We start from the raw sequence: 27135 nt of genomic DNA, 5'->3' as shown, positions 1-27135 counted from the left end.
ATGCTTTTTTACCTAATGATGAAGAAATCCAAGAAGTTGAATGTCTGGGGGCTGAAGTGATAGTACATCTGGGAGTCTTGAAAGTGGCTGACCCTGGTTCTTTCCCCAGCACCCCATATGGTGCCCCAAGTCCACCAGAAATGATTCCTGAGCACAGATTCAGGAATAAGCCCTGAGCACTGCCAGGAGCCCAAAAGCCAAATAATAAAAGAAGTAGCATGTTTAATGCTAGTTGGATTGGCACCTTCAATCCCCATACCGCAGAGCTCAGTCACTGAGAATGAGACAAACACACTAGGGCAGTCCAAGCTTTTGTTCACTTGAGCAGCCATCAGTGGCCTCACGGGCAGGTCATTTATTCAATAAGATATTGTGCCCCCCACCACTACCACAGGGTTCCCAACAGTCAGCCATTGCTGACGTTAGGGCATTCAGTAAGCACATCAACACTCATGTGGAGAGCAGAGGCTAGGTATTTCACTTGGCTATCAGAAGTCACCCTTAAACATAGAATAATGTCCTGACACTTTTCTATGCTATTTCATCCCCTGTAGTTCATAATCTAAAAGACCCTAAACAGTCTTATTCTATGCTTGCTGGGCATATTTTTGCAGAATATTCTATTCTTTCTGGGTATACAATTACAAACCCTTTGCATTAAACTACTTTACATAGAGTCCTATCCCAATATTGGAGTGTTTTTACTAGGGAGATGAATCCCACAGTTGAAAATTTAGTTTAGATGCTATTTGACCAAATATTTATCATGAAGTAGAAGACATTTCAAGGTACTTTAACAACAACATAAAAGTAGCTAGCCAAAGGGGACCAACTCCATAGCTCCTGCATTTCTACCACACCCTTTCAGGTAGATCAATTTCTGGAATGACAACCTCAAGGCCTTTGTGACACCAGGGCCACCCGTGCAGCCTGCATGCCCTACCTACACTATTCCAACAGCTCCTGATACTGTGTCAGCACTCACACTGCTCATGCTTATACTTCCTATCACTCAGTGCAGACAAGTGGGGAAGGAAAAGAGCAGCTCCCAGCTTAACTCCTCAGGGAGCACCAAGGAGGGGGAACTACAAGCATTTGCCCTCAGCACACCAGGGGCACCACAAGTCTAACAAGGAAAAGCATGCCATGCTCAGTGAGTGAGAACAGTGGCTCAGAATGCTCAGCCAGCACCTGTCAGCTCTGGAGTCCTACAGCCCTCAGTGAAAGCCTGGTGAGGACTTAGTGAGCTCAGAGACATGGCACAGGGACTCAGCAATGCACAGCAGTGTGGCCAAAAGGAGAAAACTACAAGAGACAAGAGAATTGCAGGTGATTTACAACACAACAGAAGCTCCGAGCAGGGCAGTAACAGCCGCAGGGATGAAGGTCAAGGAGCAACAAGAGGAGGAGGAAACCTCCCGGGGACAGTGGAAGATGGAAATAGTCTGAAGAGCACACAGAGAGCTCGTGGATGAACTTAAGAAGAACAATAAAATAATAGTCAGAGTGCTTGAAAAAAGGACAAGTTTGATGAAGAAATAATAATTAAAGAAACACAAATAAGAAATTCCCAGACTTGAGGACAAAGATCCAAGATGAGCAGTGGGTCCCACTGAGACACTTTTCATTTATTCTTATTAATTTTACATTGTGGCACATATCTATTTCATGGAAATCTGAAAATGTATTATCACAGAATTATTCAGAATATTAATTTACAAACATGCAAAATATATCATTTTTGAGAATTTTTTACTTTACCAGTTCTGATGACTGAAAATTTGTGGTCCCCCCCTTTTTTTGGCTTTTTGGATAACACCTGGTAATGCACAAGGGTTAATCCTGGCTCTGCAATCAGGAATTACCCCTAGCGGTGCTCAGGGGACCATATGGGATGCTGGGAATCAAACCCGGGTTAGCTGCGTGCAAGGCAAATGCCCTGCCTGCTGTGTTATTGCTCCAGCCCCACCAATTTTAATTTTTCAAATGGTTTTTATTTAGTCATTGTGAAATTACAAAGTCATTCATCATCGGGTTCAGGCATCAATGTTCCAATCCCGATCCCTTCATCAATGTCTCACCCCACTTCCAGTCACATTTGCCTCCCACCCACCAGTCTCCTTCTATGCGTGTTCTCTCTCTCTCTCTCTCTCTCTCTATATATATATATATATATATATATATCATGTATATATTAATCTTATCAATAAATGGTAGTTACCTGATCTCAAGTTCAAGTTCAGGTGACAAGAAAAGCAATGACATTAGGTTTGAGACAAGGCAGGCACAAGACATTAGCACAAATTATTAACCTGGATGTGGGCCTACAAAAGCCACACACTGTAGCTGCAACCTAAACCTGGGCTTGAGAATGCATAATTACCTCTTTCTTACAAGCACCTCATCAGAAAGTCAATTCAATGCCCTTCGTTTAGTTTTTCACTCTGCATAAAGTTAGCTTCAAAGGGTGCATTCTTGTATATATAGTAAGTTATGGGGATAACATTATTATTTTATAGACAAAATGAAAGACATTCTCCCAATCCTTGCCTTGTATTTGAAATTTCCTGAAAGTTGTCTATGAAGTCACAGCAGCAGTCATGATCAGCACCCAAACAGTGCCGCAATCTGTGTTTTTATTTTCTTGTCTATGTTCTTCCTAGAAAGCATCTGGAATTTCCTACTTAATCCACCAAGTCCTCTTACACTGAGGGAGCAGAAGATGATTCTCTGCAGTTCCCTAATTTGCTTTGGAGTAAAACTGGGGCACTTCAATTTTGTATCTGAAAGCTTGTCCTGACTACATGCTCCAACCTCAGACTGCACCAAGGAGCAAATTGCACCAATAATGATAATCACTTTCCCTCGAAAGGCCTTTTGTCATTTTCCAAGACTACAGTGACCTTTTTCCATTCCCTCTACATCCATTTTCATTCACTTCCCTCATGGTTTCACTTGGGTAAGACAGTGTGTGCTGGTCCCTCAGACTGCAGCTGAAGAAATGACCCTTGCATTGCTCACTGTCTTCTAAGCCATCAATGCATGAACAAGGCATTCCTTCTCAGTTAATCTAAGCACTAAACAAAAACTTACATCTTTTCCCAGTACTCTGAGTTCATACTGTGTCTCCTTGAAGTGAATCTTTGTAATCCGAGGCCTGAAAAGCAAGGAAGATGGTGGTAGTTTTTAAGAATGAATGCAACAAAAATTCAGAGCTATGCCCAGTGGGAAAACATTGGTTCCCTGGCATGCGATTGCAGGGATTTGTGAGAGTTTCCTGCATGCTCCTAGATCTGGACACCTTCCAAAGCAAAGTCTATTCTCATTCTCTTATTGTGCTCCATAATGCACACAAGCATGAACTTCACAAGCCTTGGCAGATTCTTCCCCGAATAAATTCAGAACTCAGGTTGAGCCCATGCTTGGCCGGCAGGGCCCACACCCACCAGCTAACCCTGAACAGATAGGACCTTGCTATACACAGCTTCCAGGACAGTCTAGAATGACTGAGTCTGCAGCCTACATAGAAAATACAGATGGAGATGAAAAAAAAAAATAAGTGAACTTGGAAGAATACTTAGACCCAAATTCACTTCCTTAGTTTTGACTACTACAACATATGTTTCTTTTTATCCCCAACCCCTTCACTGTTTTACAAGCTACACAAACCTGACATACAACTTTAGTACTAACTCTGCCCCCAAAATCATACTTACCAGAAATACTTCCCCACTTGCTTTTTATTCTTGTACACAACAACTCCAACAGGAGTTAATCCTAAGAAATACTCAGATTTGTTTTCTCCCTGTAAAAAGAAAAATAGGTCTGTAACTCTGACTGTATCCATGTAAGGGCTTTGTCACTCTGGGAAACCTGTCCAGCAGAGCGAGCTCACTCGGCTGTGATGACAGCCTTGCTACTTTTTGTGCTGCGAGAGACCACACCCTTCACACAGCAATGCATGTGCTCTAACACTGAGCTACCTCACTGGCCCTTGGTGCTACTTTTTTTGAAAGTTAAAGAAACTATCCTATGTATTCTGTAACTTCAGTTCATAAAAGGCCACCGATGACTCACAGATGACTCATGGGTGTTGTTTCTGCAGAGATGCTGCCACAGCTGCACCATAGCTAGAACCACCTGTCTAGCTCACAGTGGTGGGCCCGGCTGCCAAAGAAGCCAGGCCTTTGAAGAGAGTGCCCGTACTGGACTCCATGGACATAAGATACGCTGTGTCCTGCACAGTCGGGACAGAGCAGGGTCCCACCAAGGCTCCTCTTGATCTTACTCTCTGCTACAGACAGCCATGGCGCCTGGTCCAACAGCACGCTCTCCAGACTGTCCTGGCAGGTGCCTACAGGCCCACAGTTATGTGCTGTGAGCTCTCTACCTTTTCATTCCTCTGCCATATGCAACATTACAATCTCAAAACTGAAGACTATGGTATCTTGGGGCTAAGGCAAGAGGCCCTTAATTCCAGGCAATTATAAATGAAAAGAAGGAGGTTCTGAAAAGAAAAATCACAGGGTGGGTTCCAAGGACATGTACAAAACTGTATTAATTTTACTTTGACCCTAAGGTCATGATAGCCTGCAAAGTCCTTTGCCAAGGAACTATGAGGCAAATAAGGCTTGGAAGAATAGCAGCTGCTTCCCCCTTCCAGTTCTAGTTTTTTTTCTTATTTTAGTGTGTGTGTATGTGTGTGTGTGTGTGTGTGTGTGTGTGTGTGTGTGTGTGTGTGTGTGGTGTGTGGTGTGTGAGTGTGTGAGTGTGTGCCATGTCACATGATGCTCAGGGGTTCCTCCAGCTGTGGACTCATTCCTGATTGTGCTCAAGGAATCTTGGGATGTCAATACTGAACTCAGGCATCTCGCACTCAGCCATCTCTCTGGTCCAAAATATTTAATCTTACAGGAATGCACAGGAAATTCTAATGAATCCAGTTCACTTACCACAAATTACTATCACTCAAAACAGTGTGGATTATGGTAAGTAAACATTATACAAATATAGAAGCATTTTGCAGAAGATTCTCCTTTTTAAAATGTCTTATACAGTGTATTTTTTAAAACAATCTAAGAAGACAAACGTAACTAAAAGTATAAAAATAGCTACTATGAAAAATCTTATAGATGTCCTTAAAAGACAATAATATCAAGCATCAATGAATGAATGACTAGTCAATGAGATTAGTCAATGAGACTGAAATAAAAGATAACAAAGAATTACTACTTCCCTCAAACATGTAACTTTTATTGCCCCATTAACTCATACTCAGGAATGCTTCCAATTCTATAAAACTAACCTAAGATGCTTTCTTTTGCCATAGGAAATACTGATGAGCAACACTGTGTTATGAAATAAAAAATATCAATAGACCATTTGCACTAAGGAGAGCTAGGTAAAACAGGTTTGATAAACCATATTAGGGACTCCATAAAAATTGAATTCCATAATCCAAATGACAAAAAATTCAGTCTGTGTACAATCTTTAGCAATCCACTGCTCTGAAGAATAAGGTATGCGGTTCATTTCCTCAAATAATCGAATTTCCTACTGCTAATCTAACTTATAAAATCAAGTAGCAGTTTGAAAATCACTGGCATAGATTAATCAACCTGATCTTAGTGAAGTGGCTCAGACCTAGAACACAACAGACTCAGCACAAATGCTTACTAACTTATTCACTATGTTTTCAAGAATTATTAAGGAAACTCTGCAAAAACATTTCTACTCATAGGTGGCAATCACTACAATGGACAGCAACCCAAATGTAGCAGAACCTTATCCAACATAATTGGATAACAATTATATTACCTATACATTACCTGGCAAGTGATTTTGGTCTTATTTTCCATCATAAAAATATCTATTTTTAGAAAAATCTGTTTTCTAATATAATCAATTATAGAACTACTCAAAATCGTTTTGACATTTAGCTAAGCTCTTTAGAGCTGTTATCCAGATTGTGTTTTCAAGTCCAGTAAATTGTTTACTACATATGGAAATACAATCACAGGCTTTTTATGCAAATTTTCATTAGTATTTAATCCACACAAGAGATTCTTTGTCTCTGAAAAACCCAGAAGAAAAAGTATCCTTTGCTTGCTACACAATAGGACTGCAGCTTCCCTTGGGGAGTTACAGTGACTTTTTAAGAGAAATGTCATGGCTAAACTATTTGGTGTTAATTAAATGTTACTCACATAGACAGGATGGAGGTCAACACCATACATCTCCAGGGATCTGGCAGCCCTCAAGTAATTCAGCTCTGCCTCAGAGGGAGTCTGACCCCTACACCCAGAACACAAAACAAAGAGTCTTACTTCACTGAGAGCTATTGCACTTTTAGGATCTGAGATGGTGCTCATTCTCCCACTGTGAAAATAAATAATCCTTTGTGCTAATGCAAATGCAAGTCTTTGTATTTCAAGAAGATCCTGTCTTAGTGACAAAACTGTATACTCTGAGAGTAACTGAGGTAGTACTTATAGTAAGTGACTTTCATTTGCCAAATCTGTTTTTTCTTCATTAATAGATACTCCCAATGTCCTAGCTTATATTAAAAATTCTCAGTTTCAGAAACCCCCTTAGAGGCCATAAAGAAATATAAGCCTTCAAATTAAGAAATATACCATTTACAAAAAGTAAACATCTCAAAGAAAAATGTCTCCAACAGAAGGATAAGAAATGAGAAATAAGCGCAGGAAGAAACAAATGACCCCCAAATACCTGCCAAGGATCTCATCAACCTCTCCTGGCACATGTAGTAAAAATCTGAAAATACCTAGAAATCAAGCTCCCATTTGACCCAGCAATAACACTTCTGGGAATATATCCCCAAAATGCAAAAAAGTACAGTAGAAATGACATATGCACTTGTATGTTTATTGAAGCACTATTTACAATAGTTAGAATCTGGAAAAAACCCAAGTACCCAAGAACAGACAATTGGTTAAAGAAACTTTGGTACATCTACACAATGGAATACTATGCAGCTGTTAGAAAAAAATGAAGTCATGAAATTTTAATATAAGTGGATCAACATAGAGAGTATCATACTAAGTGATGAGTCAGAAAGAGAGGGACAGACATAAAAGGACTTCACTCATTTGTGAAATATAAAGTAACATAATAGGATACTAACACCTAAGGACAGTTGAAATAAAGGTCAGGAGGACTGTCCCACAGCTTGATAGCCGATCTCATGCACTGGGGGAAAAGGTAGCTGGAATGGACAGGAGCACTAAGTAAATGATGGTTGGAGGGATCGCTCGGGATAGTAGATGCATGTTGAAAGTAGACTGCATGTTGAAAGTAGACTATGGACCAAACATGATGGCTTCTTGTTACCTGTATTGCAAACCATAACAACCAAAAGGAGAGAGAGAGAGTAAGAGGGATTGTGCCTGCAACAGAGGCAGGAGATGGGAAGGGGTGGGAGTGGGGGCAGAGACACTGGTAACATTGGTGGTGGAGAATGGGCACTGGTGGAGAGATGGGGACTTGAACATTGTTTGACTGAAACACAATCATGAAAGCCTGTTAACTCTGTAAATGTATCTCAAAATACATCTTTAAATTTTTTACTAAAGGAAATGTCACCTAAGAACCCTCTTAAAAAATCTGAAAACATATTATTTAGTACCTAAAGCAAGTAAATCTTTTAATCCTTTAATTTTCTTAATACAACGTACAAAAACCTTCCCAAATCTTCACTGGTTACTAGTTAACAGACAACAGCACTCATTCTTATCAAAGTGAGCACTGCCAGCAATCTCTGGATGGCTCTGTGTGTGTGTGTGTGTGTGTGTGTGTGTGTGTGTACGGAGGGACAGAGAGAGAGAGAGAGAGAGAGAGGGAGAGAGAGAGAGAGGATGGAGAGAAAAATACATTAACAGTGAACAGAAAGAGTCATGATCTTTCTGGGGCTGGAGCGATAGTACAGCAGGTAGGGCATTTGCCTTGCATGCGGCCGACCCCGGTTCAATTCCCAGCATCCCATATGGTCCCCCAAGCACCGCCAGGAGTGATTCCTGAGTGCAAAGCCAGAAGTCAGCCCTGAGGATCGCCGGGTGTGACCCAAAAAGCCAAAAAGGAAAAAAAAAGAGTCATGACCTTTTTAAAAATTAAGAAATCCTGTTTCGATATATTCTCATATTTCAGCCCCTTCATAAACCATACTCTTGAAATCTACAATAAACATATCAGCATAAATTAGACACAAGAAAACTATCAAATCTTAATCAGCTTTGATTTGCTTAGAAATAACAAACATACCTTCAATACCATGAACTAAAGCGTACATAATGCCCTTATCCAAAGCTCCTTAATTATTTCAAAATATAATTGTACTTCAATATTAGTAGAATCAATATCTCAGAATGTGCCAAACACCACACGTCATAATACTGTAATGGGTTCTTCCCGAGCAGCCACTTCAGTGAAGCCTTAGAACGAAGGGCTTTTTAGTCAGGCTAGAGAGCATTCTGGTGCATGCTACACAGGATAGAGAGCCTGTTTTCCCCCATCCCAATTCAGCAACTGACTTCTGTTGTTACTTCTGCCATTGAAAAAGATCCTTTACACAAACACTTTCTGTTGACTAGATTAGTTTTACATTTTTTTTCTGAACTGTTATATTTCTGCAAGCAAGCAAATTCAAAAGGGATGTTACATAAAAGGCAATGAAGCAAAGTTAATCCATATAGAGGATTTAACCAAAATAACTAAGTTAAATGATAACTTCAATGCTGCAAGCCATTAGTTGAAAATCCTACTAGGGGACTATGTGTATCCTCACAAGTGCACTTGGTACTAATATAATACCCTCTGAGGCTCATACCTGTGCCATCAGGATTTTCAGATTGTTGCTATTGAATAAAGAGGACTTTTCTTATAACTACAAAGTATTTACATACCTAAGAGAGAAAATTCAGACTACAGTAAGCCTTTTGCATGTATATGTGCATATATGTATAATTAAAAAATAATTTCACAAGGCATTGGTGACTGAAAACATAGAAGTCTCAAAATATAGCATATATGGAGTGATTCTACTTGTATAAACACATAAATCTAAGTAAAATAAATTTTCTCAGTGGTAAATTATGCACAGAGGTCTGAATGCTGATTAACAACAACAACAACATGGTGACTTTAGATGCTGAGAATTACTCTGGGTTAGAGAGGTAGGACAGCCTGTGAGGTGTCTGCCTTGAATATGGCTGACCCAATTCCATCCCTGACACCCTAGATGGTCCCCCCTAGGCCACTAGGTGTGAACCTTGAGTGCAGAGCCAGGAGTAAGCCCTGAGCAAAACTGGGTGTGGCCCAAAAACAGAGAGATAGAGAGAGAGAGAGAGAGAGAGAGAGAGAGAGAGGAGCGCGAAACAGATTGACAAAGTGACAGAGGGACAGAAGTACTCTCTCCTTTATATTTTTAAGTGAAGTTTTCTACTATAATTTTAGTGTTTTGTATTCTAAATAATAAAATTCTACACATAGAAAACAATTTAACAATTTAAGAATGTTCCAGAGCAGCTTGATTACTTATAACTTGAGAAAGTTTTCTTATAGCTACCAAGAACATAAGTACCGGTTGAGGCATGATGTGGCATCAGACATCATTCATTTTTTTCTCTGATTCTGATGTATAATTGATTGATGAACCATCAGAGAGTTACCTAAATTCTTCATCTTGTCATATCATTTCATTTTTTGAGAGAACAGTATGGATGGATCTTGAGGGAAATATACTAAGACAGGCCAGAGAGATAAAGACAAATTCTACCTATCACCAATATGTAGAAATCTAAAAGAGCCAAGCTAATTGGAACAGAGACTACATAATGGTGGTTACCAAGGGGGAAGGGAAAGAAAACATGATGCTGGTAACAGCAAATTTCAGTTATGAAGATTATAAATAAACTACGAGTATACAACATTTAGCATGCTTAATAGAAGGATACTGATTCTTAAACTTCCTAGGGTGATAATGTTCTAAATCTCTAAGAACAATTTGGGCCAATTTTCATTATATTATAAAGAGAGTACTTCTGTCCCTCTGTCACTTTGTAATTATATTATATTCTCAGTATCAACTAGAAGTATCTACTATTTTAAATATGCAACTAAAGTTCAAGGAAAAATTCATTAGCACCTCTCAGTTTAACATAATCTATATACAAATAACTGTCACAATAATCTTCTCACTAATTTATTTGCCTGGCTAGAGTAAGGTCAGAAATACAAGTGAAATTAGACATTATCCTGCTTACACAGAAAACAGCATCTATGGAACTGACATAAATTTCATAGCACTGTAGCACTATCATCCCGTTGTTCATTGATTTGCTCGAGCAGGCACAAGTAACATCTCCATTGTAAGACTTGTTACTGTTTTTGGCATATTGAATACGAGATGGGTAGCTTGCCAGGCTCTGCCATGCGGGCAGGATACTCTCAGTAGCTTGCCAGGCTCTCTGAGAGGGACACAAGAATCAAACCTGAGTCAGCCGCATGCAAATACCCTATCTGCTGTGCTATCGCTCCAGTCAATGACTCAAACAAACATAGTAGCAAGTAAACATAATATACATGCTGAGCACTGTTTATGCGTATTACAATGTTTGTATCTGCTCTTTCATTTAAAATGCATTATAAAATAAAACTGTTTCAAAAAATAAAATAATAAAATAAAACTGTTTAATGGATGAATAGAGGGATGAGCATATACATATAAACTTAAACATGAGAAAATGTTAACAGGAAAATCTAGATTCGTTATTTCCATATTATCCTTTCAATTTTTCATATATTAAAATCTACCTAATGAAAGCACTGTAGCACTGTTGTCTGGTTGTTCATCAATTTGCTCAAGCGGGCACTAGTAATGCCTCCATTGTGAGACTTGTTGCTACTGTTTTTGGCATATCAAATATGCCAAAGGTAGCTTGCCAGGCTCTGTCATGCGGGCAGGATACTCTCTGTAGCTTGCCGGGCTCTCTGAGAGGGATGGAGGAATCGAACCCAGGTCGGCCGCATGCAAGGCAAATTCCCTATCTGCTGTGCTATTCCTCCAGTCCCTAATGAAAGTACGTGGATAAATTTATGTTTTGGCTTTTATGGAGCTATGTAACAAAATTGGTATAGAAAAGATGAGTAAATTTATTTGAAGTAAAAGTACATTAACAACCCATTAAAAAGAGAGATGTGACCTTACATCAGAGTTTTATGAATCCTCTCAATGGCTTCTTCAAGTTCTTCCTTCTGATCTGGAACAAACCGATACTCAGACACGTACCCTGCAGTGTGCTTATATGGGTCGTAATCTCCAAGCTCAGCTGAAAAAGAAAGCAAATGGAATATTTTTGCCATTTTAGGAAAATACTCCTTAAATACAGGATTACAAATGTTGCCACTATGCTTAAGTTTTTTTCTTCAAATGCCTTAACAAGTGTGTATGTAAGATAATTAAGCAACTAAATAATTCTAGTAAAATTACCCAGATTGTGTTTGGATATTATTCTCCTAATATGCTTCTTTTTATCCCACAAATGAGTGCCGTCGTTCTGTCTGTCCCTCTCCCTCTGACTCGTTTCACTCAGCACGGTACTGATACCCAAAGATAACACACACGAAGGGCAGGAGGCTTGGCCTCAGTAGCAGGCTTGCCAGCATCAAAGGAAGGAGATCAGAGAAGGGACTGTGACAGTGAGAAATGGTCACCTTAGACAAGAGCCGGGGGCTGGAAGGAAGGAAAGTGATATCCATGATACTCTTGCAGTAACAATACTGCAAACCACGGTGTCTAAAAGGGGAAAAAAAGAAAAGAAAAGTGTCCACCATAGAGGCAGGTGGTGGGCAGGAGGGACTCTGGGGACTCTGCTGGAGGGATGGGTGCTTTAACACTGTGACTGAAGCTCAGTCATGAACAACTTTGTGACTTTGTACCTCATGGTGATTCAATAAAATAAAATAACTCAGATAATCATATACGCGTGGTAGAAACAAAAATCTTGTCCTAAAAAAGTGTAAGTGTTCTATTTTTGCTTTCTTGAAAAGTTATAATTTTCATAATTCTTATTTCAACTATTCTTATTCTGATAAGAATATGCTGTAAACAGAATTTAGAGTACAAATGCTAAAGAGAATAAAGGTAAAACACATGTTTGACTTTGATATAACCTCTCAGACAATAATACCAAGAGACATAGCCTGAGGTTCAACAGGTATTTGCCCAAAATAATGGTCATGGAAACATATAATATAGTGCTGCACCTAACTCCATTATAGTTGATGCAAAGAAGCAAGACAAAATCAGAAAGTTCACACTCTTACTCATAAAAACTTTCTCCTCCCTTTATTAATCTACCATCCAAATTCAACTCAGTTTTTCTACATAATAGTTTTCCTAGGATGTTTTTTCAAGATGATTTCTGGCCTGTGAAGGGTAGGCTATGAGGTATCATTTCCCCAGACCTGCTTTTGTTCTTAGAAAGAATTCAATTAATAGCATGCAGGCAGCCTTGGGCTCTGCCTGAAACATGACAATGTGCCGTGAAGCTCTTCCACATGGTATGCTGAATGACAAATGTATGTACCATACGGACTTTTACATAACCACATGGGCTGCTAGAACAGCTGTCTGGAAGCATGCTGATCTCTGATATGTGACTGCTTCAGGATCAATCGATCAATGAACTCACATAGGTTGCTCAATAGAAGAGGTTTGCAGGCCCTCCATTTAATTAAGAGTCAGTGCTATTTCTGTAGGTAAACTCCACTTAACCTACGAGGTGTACAGCACAGGCTTCTTTTATCTTCAAAAGAGCACTGAGATTCAAATTTGGTTACATTCATTATTTTCAGCAAAAAATCATGTGGGTGATGGCCTCTTAGTACCTGTATTGCAAACCATAACACTCAAAAGGAGAGAGAGAAAGAGGGAGTGTCCCACAGAGGCAGGGGGAGGGCTAGGGAGGGGGGTGTCGGGAGGATACCGGGAACATTGGTGGTGGAGAATGGGCACTGGTGGAGGGATGGGTAGTCGAGCATTGTATGACTGAAGCATAATCATGAAAGTCTGTAAGTCTGTAACTGTATATCACGATGTTTTACACATGAATGAGCTAAAACTGGAAAATACAAAAATTCCCCACCAGACATTTCTAAAGCAAGTACACTCACGTGGCACCTACATTGCATGGCGTATGCACCCAACTGAGCAGCAGTGTTGGCAGGGCACGGCAGGCGGCCCTGGAGAACATCCTGCTTCACCTGTAAGAAAAACTGGTATCTAAAAGAGAAATGGGAGAAAGAGATTAATCATGGCCGACAGCACCCCAACCTGGAATTTCAGACTATCATCACCAAGGGAACAAATGAGTGTCAGCAGTGAAATACACGCTGCTTGCCCCTCTTTGTCTGGGGCTGTCGAGTGAATGGGAAATAGTCCAACACGCCTCAGAAGAGACGAAAGCCAGTGGCCAGGGAGTGGGCATCCTTGCCTTGTGTCTGATCTTACAGGGAAGCCCCTTAGTTTTTCCCCATTGAGGATAATGCTTGCTATAGGCTTGTGGTAGATGGTTTTGACTATATTGAGGAACTTCCCTTTTATGCCCATTTTGGTGAGCGTTTTCATCATGAACGGGTGCTGAATCTTGTCAAATGCTTTCTCTGCATCTATTGATATGACCATATGGTTTTTTATCTTTTCTTTTGTTGATATGGTGGATTATGTTGATTGACTTCTGAATGTTGAACAATCCTTGCATCTTGCATCCCCAGGATGAATCCCACTTGGTCGTGGTGTATGATCTTTTTGATGAGTTGCTGGATTCTATTCGCTAATATTTTGTTGAGGATCTTCGCATCGTGTTCATCAGAGATATCGGTCTGTAGTTTTCTTTTTTTGTGGTGTCTCTGTTTTGTTTGGGTATTAGGGTGATATGTGCCTCATAGAAACTGTCTGGGGGTGTTTCTGTTTCCTCAATTTCCTGGAAAGCTCAAGATTCTTAAGACAGGCTGTAACACAACTTACTCTACCAAATCTCTTGCCACTAACCAATGACCACTCCTTTTCCCACACTTGCATTTGTTCTCCAGTTCTACTCCACTATTTCCTATCCTGAAAGCTTCAACTTGAATATCCAGTTAACTTAATCACACATGTCCCTCTTTCTGGACAGCAGCAAAGAATATTCATGGAAATTAAATGTCAAAGTGCATGTGAACTAAAGACACTTCCCCAAGACTGCCACAAGGATGGCTGAGATACACTACCTTTCTCTTCATTGACCTGCAGTTCCTCTTTCTGATTATGTGTGTATATATGTTTAGGGAACAAGTCACAGGGACATAGTTACCCTCCTCTATTAAAATCTGTCATCTGTCTAAATAACCAAATTCCTTGCCAAATACAGGCATTGAAAGATCTAGTCTTCTAGGAGTTTGCTTGCAAGCAAAAGGAAAAGGAACACAGAGAGAAATGGAAAATACATAGGTACAAAGTAGTAGGAGATACAGCTCACTTGTGATTATAGTCCCAGTATAAAAGGGCTCAGTAAGGGACAGGGATGGTGCCTGCCTTGCATGTGGCTGACCAGGTTCAATTTCTGGCATCACATATGGCCCCCTGAGCACTACCAGATGTAATTCTTGAGCACAGAGCCAGAAGTAAGCCCTGAGGATTTCTGGGTGTGCCCAAAAGTAAAACAAAAGGTGGGGAGAATAAGTCAATACACAGGAAGGGCTCAACAAACAGTTGCTGGCATAGGAGATGACTGTAAGAACAGTCAGATTAAAACAACTCTCTCTGGTATTTGAGAAATTATAAGGAAATAACAAGCATCACTTCAAACAGCACTCAAGTCTACCGAAAAGACATAGATCTTTCACTCATTTCTTTTAAGTGAATGAGTGAATTAAGTTGTCCTTTGTCTAGTGTTTAAACTAGATGAATTAAGTTGTCCTTCATCTAGTGTTCTGCCTATTCTATTCAGGATGACTTGAGTGAACAACTTGTAGACCACAGACTACTCATTAATTTTTAACTTGTAGATGACCTCCACTACCCAGCCACCACCACACTCCAGGCCACTTTCCAGACACTTGGGCCGAACCTCACACAAGAGTGAAGCCCCACAGAAACAGGTAAATCAGAACTTTGCAACCTTGGGTTCCAGGCTCAAGGAGACCTGGAAACAGGATCCTCTGTGTGCCTCCTCCAATCTCCTGCAACCCAGGACTCAAACCCAAACGCCCCATCCTACCTATGCCAGATAAATACCTCAGACCTCCACTACCTCTACTACCCAGCCACTGCCATGCTCCAGGATGCACTCAAGGACAACCATGCGAGCAAGCTGGGTTCTGAAAAGGATTCAGCATTATTGACCATATCCACACAATGACCAAGCTCACTGAAGTTTTGCGAGAGTTCAAGATGCCATTCTGTCTAACATTCATCGATTTAAAGAAGATTTAAAGAATCAACTTTGATTCTGTTGAGACTGAAGTGGTCATCAAAGCCCTAGACAAACAGGGAGTTCAAACTCAGTACATCAAGATCCTCTGTGAGCTGTATTACCACCTGATTCACCACCAGGATCTCACCATTCTACAAGGAAGTGATCACTGACGTAAAGAGAAGGGTTCAGCAGGGTGATACCATTTCACCGAAACTCTTCAGTGCTACCCTCGAGAACGTCATGTGATGACTGGAATGAGAAGGAATGGGAGTGAAGATAGACAGTTGGCAACTACACCACCTCTGCTTAGCTGATGACATCATTCTCATAACACCAAACATTAGCCAAGTGGCACAATGCTGGCCAACTTCAATTGCGAGTGTGGAAAGGTCAGACTGCAGCTGAATCTCACCAAAACAATGTTCATGAAAAATGAACTAGCCCCTGACATTCCATTTGCTGTCAACAGAATGAACATCTCCGAATGCAGCAGCTATGTGTACCTGGGTTAAGAACTCAACATGGGGAATGATTTGGCACCAGAACTGTGCAGGAGGAAGAGAGCAGCTTGGAACGCCTTCAAGAGCATCAAAGAAGTTGTTAAGAGGACGAAGAACCTCTGGTTCTGGGCACATCTTTAGACTACACCGTTCTTCCTGCACTAACATATGCCTCAGAGACCTGGGCCCTATGAAAACAGGATGAGAACGTTATTTGGGTATCTCAAAGGGGGATCGAAAGAGCTATGCTTGGAGTATCACGTTTCACTCAAGTGAGAGAAGGAATCTGGAGTTCTGACCTCTATCGACGATCAAGAATCAGGGATGCCTAGTTTGCCAAGGCATCAACAATCAGATGGGCGGGACACGTAATGCGATTTAGAGACTACCGCTAGACTAGAACTGTTACTGTCTGGATTCCACAGGACATCAAAAGACCGAGTGGCCACCCACCTACGAGATGGTCAGACTTCTTTGTCAAAACCCTGAATGAACAGTTTGAGGCTCTTCATGTTCCTGGAGCGAGCAGATACCATTGGGCTACACTAGCATGCAACAGGGACAAATGGAGATGTTACTGGTGCCCGCTCAAGCAAATCGAAGATCAAGGGGATAACAAGTGATACAAGTGATTTTTTTGGCTTTTTGGGTCACACCCAGTGATTCTCAGAGATTACTCCTGGCTCTGAACTCAGGAATTACTCCTGGAGGTGCTTGGGGGACGATAAGAAATTCCGGGAATCAAATGCAGGTTGACCACGTGCAAGGCAAATGCCCTACCCACTGTGCTTATGCTCCAGCCCCTACTCATTTTTTAAGCTGTTAGATTCACAGTTACAAAGTTATTCATGATGGGGTTACAGTCATACAATGTTCCAACACCTGTCCCTTCACCAGTGTACATTTCTCACTACCAAAGTCCCCAGCTTCCTACTCACCCTTCCCCCACCCCCACTGGCTCTATGATAGTCACTTCCCCTGCCCCTGCCCCCACCCCCCTGTCTCTGTCTGTCTGTCTGTCTGTCTGTCTGTCTGTCTGTCTGTCTATCTGTCTCTCTCTCTCTCTCTCTCTACCCCAACCCCAGGCATTGTGGTTTGCAATATGGATACTGACAGCTTATCATGTTTGTCCTTTTACCTACTTTCAGCACACGGTTCTTATCCAGAGTGATCATTCCCAACTATCTTTGTCACAGTGGTCCCTTCTCTATCCTAGCTGCCCACCCCCAACCACCACTGTGGCAGGCTTCCAACCACCAGCCAGTTCTCCTGGCTCATGTTTCTACTGAGTTTGGGCATTAGTCTTACACTGTTTTAATATCCCACAAATGAGTCCATTGCTCTGGAAAAAGCCCATTAAAATCATGGTGCCAGGGAGATCCTTCAGAGGTCAAGCACACACTTGCATGTGGCCAAGTCCCTTTCGATCCCTGGCACCCCTTGTCCCCCAAGCACCAGCACCATCAGCCATCAAAGTGAATGTAGGCCTGTCCTGCCAGGGACCCCTGGGAAGCATCCTGAGCACTGCTTGGGAGAGCGCCCCTTCCCCTGCCTCCACCCTCCAACCAAAAGTCCAGCAACGTCAAAGCAGCAAACTACCCAGGGGCTCCCAGACCTCCTTTCGCTCAGTGATACTGACAAGACAAACCCCAGCTCAGTAAATGACGTTGCTTTAGGGCCAGCCTCAACACATGCTGTTTCCACCATATGCTTAGAGTCACTTTCCAAGCTGTTATCAATAAAGTTGAGGACCTCGTTTATTCTACTTTTAATTAAGAATTTTACTAATTTGGGGGCCAAGGAAATAACTCAAGTGGTAGAGAATGTATGAGGCATCTATGAGGCCCAGCACCACCAAAACCAAAAAACTAATTAATTTTTACGACAATAAGCACCCAATTATTTTTATATGAGAAGCTTACAATACAATAAAATTGTATCCTTAACTGCTGGCATTTTACTGAACCTAAGCACCTATTTTTAATTAACTGCCTAAACTTATTTAATCCATTCTATAAGCTTTAGAGCATATTTAATATTTTACTTAAATCTAGGGCTGCTGTGGATCTTTCCTTCTGTGTATTTCTGATTAAACTATTACTGGATGCTTGTTTGGTTCTGACTTTTAATTATGGTAAACCTGTACCTGTTTGCCCACAACAGTTCTTTTTCACATTTATTGTACATGCATAACTATGAATAGTTTTTCTCATCAATTTCTAAAGTGTTGGGGTTTGGACTGTAAGTTTTATTGTGACCCTCAGTATACTGTACCCCTATTAGAAAAAAAATGACAAAAGTTCTACTTAGTAAAGAAGTAGTCCAGTACACATTCTGGTTGTTCATTCGCTTTGTTTGGGGGCCACACCCAGCGATGCTCAGGACTTACTCCTAGCTGTGCATGGAGGAGAGTGAGGGATGCTGGGGATCAAACCTGGGTTCATCGTGTGCAGGGCAAGTGCCCTACCCTTTGTACTATTGCTCTAGTGCCCTATTAGTACTATTGCTCAGAACACATTCTGATACAAAGACGCACCATCCTAAAACAACTACTGATGACCTTACGGCAGTCACTATGCTGCACTATCTGTGGGCTGGACTGTGAGCTGTGGCAGAGCAGCACCATCCCCTCCATTCACCACACAGCTAAGGACAGCACTGGGGAGGGGCTTGATGAACCTCTGCCTAGCAAGTGGAACTTGCCACTTTGGTTTACCTACTCTCCCATGTGCCAAGGCCCACAAATGTCATCTCAGCCTCAGCTTATGTTGTTGGCCTCTTCCCTGGTATCGTGACGGCGTCTCTAAATGCCCCAAATCCTATAGTTCAACAATTGCTTCAGCAGCTAAAGACTCTTTTTACAAAAGCGCTCTGGACCCATTTTTATTAATCATATCAGATCTTATTCTGGTCTTCCTGGATCTATGACTCGGGGAAATGAAGCTGCTGATCTCTTGGTGGTACCTCTTGGTGGCACCTCTGCTTCAGAAGAGCACCAGGCCTTACACACGAACGCACACCATCTTCATGTTCACCATCATATCCCAATGCAAGAAGCCAGGCATATTGTCCGTGCTTGCTCTATCTGTGCTCCTTTGCACTGCACCCCCCATGTGGCTGGAGCTAATCCTCAAGGCCTGCAGACTAATGAACTATGGCAAATGGATATTACCCATGTCACATGCTTTCCTAAGAAACCTTTTCTTCATGTAGCTATAGATACCTATTCTCACTCTCTATGGGCCATTCCCATGTCTTCTGAGAGAGCTAAAATGGTTTGCTCATTTCTACTACAATGTTTTTCTGTCATGGGCGTTCCCTCGGCTATTAAAACTGACAATGGCTCAGCCTATACTAGTAAAGCTTTTAAGACTTTGTGTGATGAATAGCAAATTAAACGCATTACTGGAATTCCTTATAACCCACAGGGACAAGGTATAGTTGAGTGCACTCATAGAATCCTCAAAACAGTTATTAAAGAACAAAAAGGGAGGTATGCCTCCACTTGACTCCTTGTCCTTGACATTGTTTACTTTAAATTTTTTAAATTTACCTCAAGGAGAGCCACATACAGCAGCTGAAAGGCATTTCCAGGAAGATGCACAAGCTCAAGAAACTATTAATGCTCCTATTTGATTAAAATTGACAAAGAATGGGTAGCAGGGAAATTCCTCATTCGAGGAAAAGGCTATGCTTTTGTTTCAACAGATGATAATCCAACTAAGAAACTGTGAGTCCCGTTGCGTCCTGTCAGGAGTTGAATTTACACACCTGATTTGGCCTTCAGGCCATCAAAGACTCCACAACCCTCAAAAACCCAACTCCAAGCCATCGCCAAACCTCTCCTGGCTGAAAATCAAGAAACCAGAGGAATTTCCAACAACAGATGATCTGCCAAAGAAAACGCAATCCATACAGGTCAGCAGAAGAAATGCCCAGACAAAGGCCTCTAGCCCTTGTAATATATTATGGGGTCACACCAAGGATCAGATCAGAAAAGGAGAAGCTGTCCCCCAGAACACCCTACACTCTCCTTACACCTAAAAACCTATTCCTGGTCATAATGGAAGTTTTGTTCTGCAGTCCCGTGGTAAGTGAAGCTAAACATATCTATTGGACTTACATTCCTCATCCCCCACTTTTACAGGCTGTGGATTGGACCATCCAGGACCCCATGTTTAGACTAATAATTCCTTCCTTTTACCCTCTCCATGGAATTCACAGATGCCTCAGTTACCTAATGAAGAAGGAACACCTTTTAATTTTTCTTTAGGATACTCACTCGATCCTGTTTGCATTGAAGTGTCTCCCTGTCTTCCTCTTCACCCTCAGACTTGGATTCATACCAAGCCCCTGATACACTTCTGACCACTTGCAAAAAGATTTTTCTTTTACATGTTTCTTTTCCATTGATATGACACCCACTAACTTAATCTCTCTAGGTCAACCTTCCATTCTAGTTTGTGAATTCATCTCTATGAAAGATTGGAAATACTTGCCCAGGGATTGGACGAAAGGCTGGTCCCCCGTAGGCGAACTATCTCATGGTGATGATTACGAGTTGGTAGACTGGGGACCTAGAGGCAAGTTCACCCCTGACTGTGCTGATGATTCTATTATGCTGAGTGTCATTTTCTCCCTGCAGCCAAGTGGCGTATCACTTCTCTTTTTAGCTCTCCTCCAAGTTTTCATATGCAGGCCCACAACCTGCTGGAGTGGCAAGATAGGAGATATGTCCTCTCCCTTGCCCTCGAGCTATGCATAATGGATCACTCTATCCCGACCTATGGAAGGTGGCTGCAGCCTTAAGCCCTGGTCACTATTGGAATGGATATGTGGCTCTAAGCAGCTCAATTTTACTTATACATCAGTTATAACTCCTCTTCCTACATGCAAGCATGTATCAAGCATCCCTATATGTTTGCTTGAGGCACTCTTTCTTTTGACCTTGTCAAAAAGAAAGGTTTCTTGTCATGATTGTGCATTATTTACCTGTCTCAATTCTTCCCTCTCAGTCCAAGACTCTTCCCACAGTATAATTTTATTAAAGGCCAGATCACATCTATGGCTACCAGTGAACCTGACCAGAGAATAGCAACGCTCCCCTGCTGAAGGATTCCTGACTGATGTCATGACACGACTGCTCCAGGGTTCCCGACGATTCCTTCGATTCATGATTCTAGCTATCCTGGGACTCATTGCTATGACCACTACCACTGCTATTGCGGGAACTGCTCTTCAAACCTCAATCCAGAAGCACAATTTCATCAAAATATAACAGAATGACTCTCACCACCTTTGGACAATGCAGGCTACCATCAACCATGATATTGAACAACGACTGGACACTTTACAACAAGTGCTACTTTGGGTCGAGGGGCAGGTTGATATCTTAGAGCAACAAGTGAGACTTGTTTTGTGAGTGGAATAGTTCTTCTTTCTGTGTCACCACCCCCTCCATAGATATAATGGGTTCTTTCATACTTGGGACAAAATTAGATACTATTTGCAAGATCTGAAAAGAAATATGTCTCTAGATACTCTTGCCCTTCAGAAAGAGATTGGTTGAGAGTTTAAGGATAAACTCCCAGGGTATTGAAAAACTTAGCCCAGGGTATTTCGGACACATTACAGGGCCTTGGCCCGAGGTCATGGTGACAAAACATTAACCACACTATTGGTAGTGCTGCTATGGCCTTATTGATCATGTTCATTCTATTGGTTATAGGATCCTGCCTCTTTCAAAAAAGACTAGCCGATACTGAGTCCATGACCCATCAGAACTATTATTATCTTTGATGTTTTGTAAACAGAAAAGGGGGAGATGTTGGAATATAGCTCTAAATATTTTAGGCCTAACACTGGTTTGTGCTTTCACCCTTACAAACCTATAAGAAGCTTAGGTTTATTGAGTCACAAACATCACAGTGCCCCTGAGTCACTCCCATTCCTTTGTATGTAACCACTTCTCTATGTTCTCTTCCCCAACCAGTTAATCAGCTTTTCACCCTAATCAGACTCTGTTAATTTGTAAGGTCAGATCCTAATAGGACACTGAACTTGTATTGTAAGTTAATATTGCCTTTCTCTTTAAAGGACATTAAAGCAATGTCCTTTTCATGTAGAAACAGGAAGACAGTTAATATTATGCTTTTGTAACTTGATATTTAATTGGCTTTGAATATTATTCCCTTCCAGGCATCTGCTTTACTGACTTAAGCCTCAGTTGCCCTTAGATCCTAGCACCCCAAAAGCAGGGTCCCAACAAGGGACTGAACGACCCAGGGCAAGCTGTGAGCTACCCTGGCATCGAAATGGGCCAGGCCAGGCACAATTCTTAACTTGATCATGGACAAATGCTGTCATGATCCAAAAGTAACAATGAGACTAGGACCCTGCTAAGGATAAGAAAGACTAATCTGGCCCGAGCACTGTAGTCTGAGATCGAGATGATCCCAAGAGAGCAATTCTATAAGCTTAGTGTATCTCTTAATTGTGTCCATACAAAATGATTAATATTATGAATGCTGGGCTGAAGTGATAGTCCAGAGCGTAGGGCGTTTGCCTTCCACGGGGCAGCTGACCCCGGTTCAATTCCTCTGCCCCTCTTGGAGAAACTGGCAAGCTTCTGAGAGTATCTCGCCTGCATGGCAGAGCCTGGCAAGCTACTCGTGGCGTATTCAATATGCCAAAACCAGTTAACAAGTCTAATGAAGATGTTACTGGTGCCCGCTCGAGCAAATCGATGAACAACAGGATGATAGTGACAGTGACAATGACAGTGATTATTTTGTTGGACAAGGAGAGGAGAAACACACCCATGGGATTCCACTCTTGGGTGGGTTGTCCTTCTGAAAGAGAATCTGTCCTAGAAGAAGCATCCCCTGAGGGAAGAACATTAACCCTATTGATTGTGACCACACCTATGTGTAAGCCCCAACCCCTCATGCTTTGGGGATTTAAGGAGACTGTAAGAAGAGGCTGGGGGAGAAGTGGGCAGCTGGAGATAGAGCTCCACTTCCCTTTTGTGTTTACAAAAGTTTTGGTCACTGTGAAGAGCACTGGAAATATCACTCCTGTGCAGACACCGAGAGACTGTTTAGCAAGTACCAAAGGTGCAAAGGATGAGTAAAGGAAGGGTCTGTTTCAGGAGGCAGCAGAGAGACTTCTTATGTCAGGAGCCCAAATCGAAAGCTCTGGTGAAATGCCAGGGATGAAGGTGTATGTGTGCATGTGGCCTATGCATGCACCATGGACCATGGAGGCAGCCCTGAAAGTGCAATGCAGACACAGTGCCAGGTGTCTGACAGGTGCGAGTTTCAGAGTGCCCCGAGGGGAATGCCTATACAACCGAGACTACAGAAAAAACACAGGTATGGTGTAAGAAGCAATAAAGCAGAAAATAAGATGCACCAAAAAGTTCTAAAACGAATAGTCAAGAAAATAAGAAGCGATGCCTCTGAGTTCAAAAAAATCATTAAAGCAGAGGAAGAGTCCAGAGAGAGACATAGGGGCGAGGGTGCTTGCCCAGCATGTGGCTACAGCAGGGAGCTTGTTCCAAGGCCCGCACAGAAGTGCTCCCTGAACACTCTTGGGGAGAGATAAAGGATGGGAATGATACCCTAACCTGGTGCTTCACAGTCATCCAAGTGACACGTTTCCTTACATGTGACCTAGGTATAGCCACCTTCTGTGTGGCCAGCACGGTTATAGGGATAGAGTGAGAGCCTTGATCTTCACGTGGAGACAGCACTGTGATGCCCAAACAACCAGACATCACAGAGACAGGACAGACCAATGATGACTACAGCTGACGAGTCCATGTTCACCTGCACCTGTTGACAGATGAGCCCTGGAATGACAGTACTCTGTAGAGTGGAAAAGCCACATAGGACTTTCGACTCCCTAAAAATGTAGTAGTACATTAATAACATTGATAATTAATACGTAATTGTTTATAGGTGCTCAACAATAAATTAAATTGCGAGTTTCGAGTTGACTAAAAGTCTTACAGATAACATAAACAGTGGATTAAAACATATTTTATATATGTATTTAAACTGTATTCTTACAATGACTCTGTACTCTTGGAGTATGGGTAGGGTAGCCATGCTACCGGAAACCCATGCCAGACTGTTTCACTTGGGCCACCCAAGACAGGGGCGGGTGAGAGCCCTCCCGGCCCCAAGGGACCAGCCCTGGCAGCCGAAAATCTCCAGAACTCAACCACTGCCATGCTCAAACAGTCGTTCTCCACATGCTTGGGTCGAGCCTCACCAATAAGTGAATCTATTCCTGGACTGCGTGGCCACATTGGCAGCTGTGCGACACTTTATACCACATACCCTACCCATACTCCAAGAGTACAGCACCACATTTGATGAGGTTCAAAGTAGGAGTTAACCAATCTTAGAGGAAATTTTTTCATATATGTGTATATGTATACATATATATATCTATACACAAGGCTCAACCTTTAATAATATGCTTAATGGCCTTAATGGCCTCTGTGTGAAATACAACAATCTTCTCATTCTTTCTTCTAAGATCACTTTTTTTATAGCATTTTCAGCGGTTTTTCATAACAAACACTGTCACTGTCACTGTCATCCTGTTGCTCATCGATTTGTTCGAGCGGGCACCAGTAAAGTCTCTCATTGAGAGACTTATTGTTACTGTTTTTGGCATATCCAATACGCACGGGTAGCTTGTCAGGCTCTGCCTCGCAGGCTCGATACTCTCAGTAGCTTGCCAGGCTCTCTGAGAGGGGTGGAAGAATCGAACTTGGGTCGGCTGCATGAAAGGTGAACGCCCAACCACTGTGCTATGGCTCCAGCCCATAACAAACAATACAAAATATATTATTTGGGTTCTGCTTTGGGGCAGGTATTGGGGTTCAGGATGGAAACATCCGAAATATGGTGGTAGGAAGGTGTAATGGTAGTGAGATTGGTGTTTGAATATTAAATGTAATCAAATATTGTGAACTACTTTATAAAATAAAAAATTATAAAGAAATATACTCCGAAAATTCTGATGAATAGCTTTGACTGGAATCCTGAGCTCACAGCTCCAAGTCTGTCTTTTCTATCCTAAACTTAAAATCAGTGATTTGGAAATAAAAGATAATAATCATTATTTCCACCTTAGCTTCTGGTACTGCCCACTAGACACTAACATTTTTTTTTCCATTACAGTAAAACGTCACATGTATTATCTTATATATTCCTCCTTGAATAAAGACTTCAATCAAATCTCACAGACAAGAGGACTAACCTTTAAAAAGGCTCTGTATTCTCATGTACATGAAAGGTCTCACAACCTCTGAGAAGCACAGCAAGGACGAGACCTTCCTCCAGACTTGAAGTCTGCCTCCATAATCACGCTCAAATCAGGTGTCCCAGCACGCAGAGGACACAGGAGTGTGAGTGACACAGTTACCATGATATACTCAGAGCTATGGAGACATGTCCCAATATTTTGAATCAGAATTAAAAATCTTTTTAACTAACAGATGCCACAAGGACACAAATTAAAGAGTAGATTTATTTTGCATAGACTGAGAAAGGAAGCTTCAGCTGCTGTTAGATGCTCCAGGGACTTTTGATTTCCTACTGAATTTCTGTTACTTCTCTTTTTTTTGCTTTTTTTTTGGGTCACACCTGGCAATGCTCAGGGGTTACTCCTGGCTCTGCACTCAGAAGTTATTCCTGGCGGTGCTTGGGGACCATACGGGATGCTGGGAATCAAACCCGGGTTGGCTGCGTGCAAGGCAAATGCCCTACCCGCTGTGCTATCACTCCAGCCCCTGAATTTCTGTTACTTTTAAGGAAGCAAAGTTTCCTATACTCAATATCACATGGCACCCCAAGCATCATCAAGTATAACGAGTGGCCTCTGACGAACTCTGGCACCACTGGCCCACACCACTGGCCTATAGGCTGCCCGGAGCAGTCCAGGTCTCCAGACATTGCTGGGTTTGGTCCTAATTTTTTTCAAGTTTAACAAGAAGCGTGTATATATGTCAAGAATGTGCTAAAAGGGTGGAGGTTATTATATGACTTCAGAATCCTCCAACTTTGCTTCAGAAAACATTTAGAGCTAACATTAATATTATGACACCTTTTTCATTAATCAGGAACTTTGTTTTCTTTTGCATCCTATTCACCTCTAGTTTTGTCTTTTCTTCATTATGAAGTCCTTCTGGAATACTTTACATATATAATCATATGTGTATGTGAGAACTCACTTCACTATTGTCTATGATTTAATAAAAGGAAACTTGCTGAATGACTTTCTCAGGACATGACTAAATAAATAATGGATTATAACATAGAGACAAAGCAAATGAGGCAGGAGAATCAGCTGAAAGGTCTGAAGCATGTGCTTGAATGTGAAGCTCTGGGTTGGATCCCTGGCACCACATGCTCCTTTGAGCACCACCAGGAGTGATCCTCAAGCACTGGGCAGGAAAGAGCTCCCCTAGGCCACACCATGCTAGCCCCTCCAACGAAGAGAGGAAGTTAATTGCCTTGCTGGTAAAAAGAAGTATGTACAATATACATAAAACATGAGTTTCAAAACAAACATTGAAGACTATTTACAAGTATATAGTATTACTGAACATAACAAAAATTATAGGTAATCTAAGATCCAATACAGAATAGACTGGAAAAACTTTCTAGAGAATACAACAGAGGGAAATATGCATCTTGAAAATGCTGGTTTATGAATGATTTTCCCTAATTAGCATACATCAAAGTGTTTTGTTAACTTATTTTTTTAAGCAAAAGTAGGCTAACATCTTTCAGAGCCTATTGGACAGTCCGGTACCAGCCTGCAGTGACGAGACATGTGGGGCTTCACGGAATGGAGGCTGGAACTGGCCCTTCTCCCCGCCCCAACGAGACCCCGAGTTGCTGCCCACGAACAGCTCCTCCGACTCCCGAACGACCATGATCCCAGAGGCACACAAACCAACCTCAGAACCCAGTGGCTTTTGGCAGAAATCCCTCCAGACTTAATTACTCTTCATAATCAGCAATCACTTTATCACTATCATCTCATTGCTCATCGATTTGCTCGAGCGGGCACCAGGAATGTCTCCATTATGAGACTTGCTGTTACTGTTTTTGGCAATAGAAAAAAAATTATCTAATGAT

The 27135-nt window shown here is 41.7% G+C and overlaps 1 protein-coding gene across 1 annotated transcript in view; it reads right to left on the bottom strand.

The window, feature by feature from the left end:
- Positions 1 to 27135, bottom strand: part of EPB41L4A (erythrocyte membrane protein band 4.1 like 4A) — a 296687-nt gene that overhangs the window by 89565 nt on the left and 179987 nt on the right. Inside the window, exons 5-9 of the mRNA XM_055139615.1 lie at positions 13203 to 13300; positions 11225 to 11345; positions 6207 to 6294; positions 3717 to 3805; positions 3094 to 3157 (exon numbers count right to left, since the gene is read on the bottom strand). Of these exons, the coding sequence (XP_054995590.1) occupies positions 3094 to 3157; positions 3717 to 3805; positions 6207 to 6294; positions 11225 to 11345; positions 13203 to 13300 (460 nt within the window). The remainder of the gene's footprint in view (positions 1 to 3093; positions 3158 to 3716; positions 3806 to 6206; positions 6295 to 11224; positions 11346 to 13202; positions 13301 to 27135) is intronic.

Source organism: Sorex araneus, chromosome 1, assembly GCF_027595985.1.
Source record: "Sorex araneus isolate mSorAra2 chromosome 1, mSorAra2.pri, whole genome shotgun sequence".
Classification (NCBI taxonomy): domain Eukaryota; kingdom Metazoa; phylum Chordata; class Mammalia; order Eulipotyphla; family Soricidae; genus Sorex; species Sorex araneus.
This window is presented reverse-complemented; position numbering and strand designations above follow the sequence as displayed.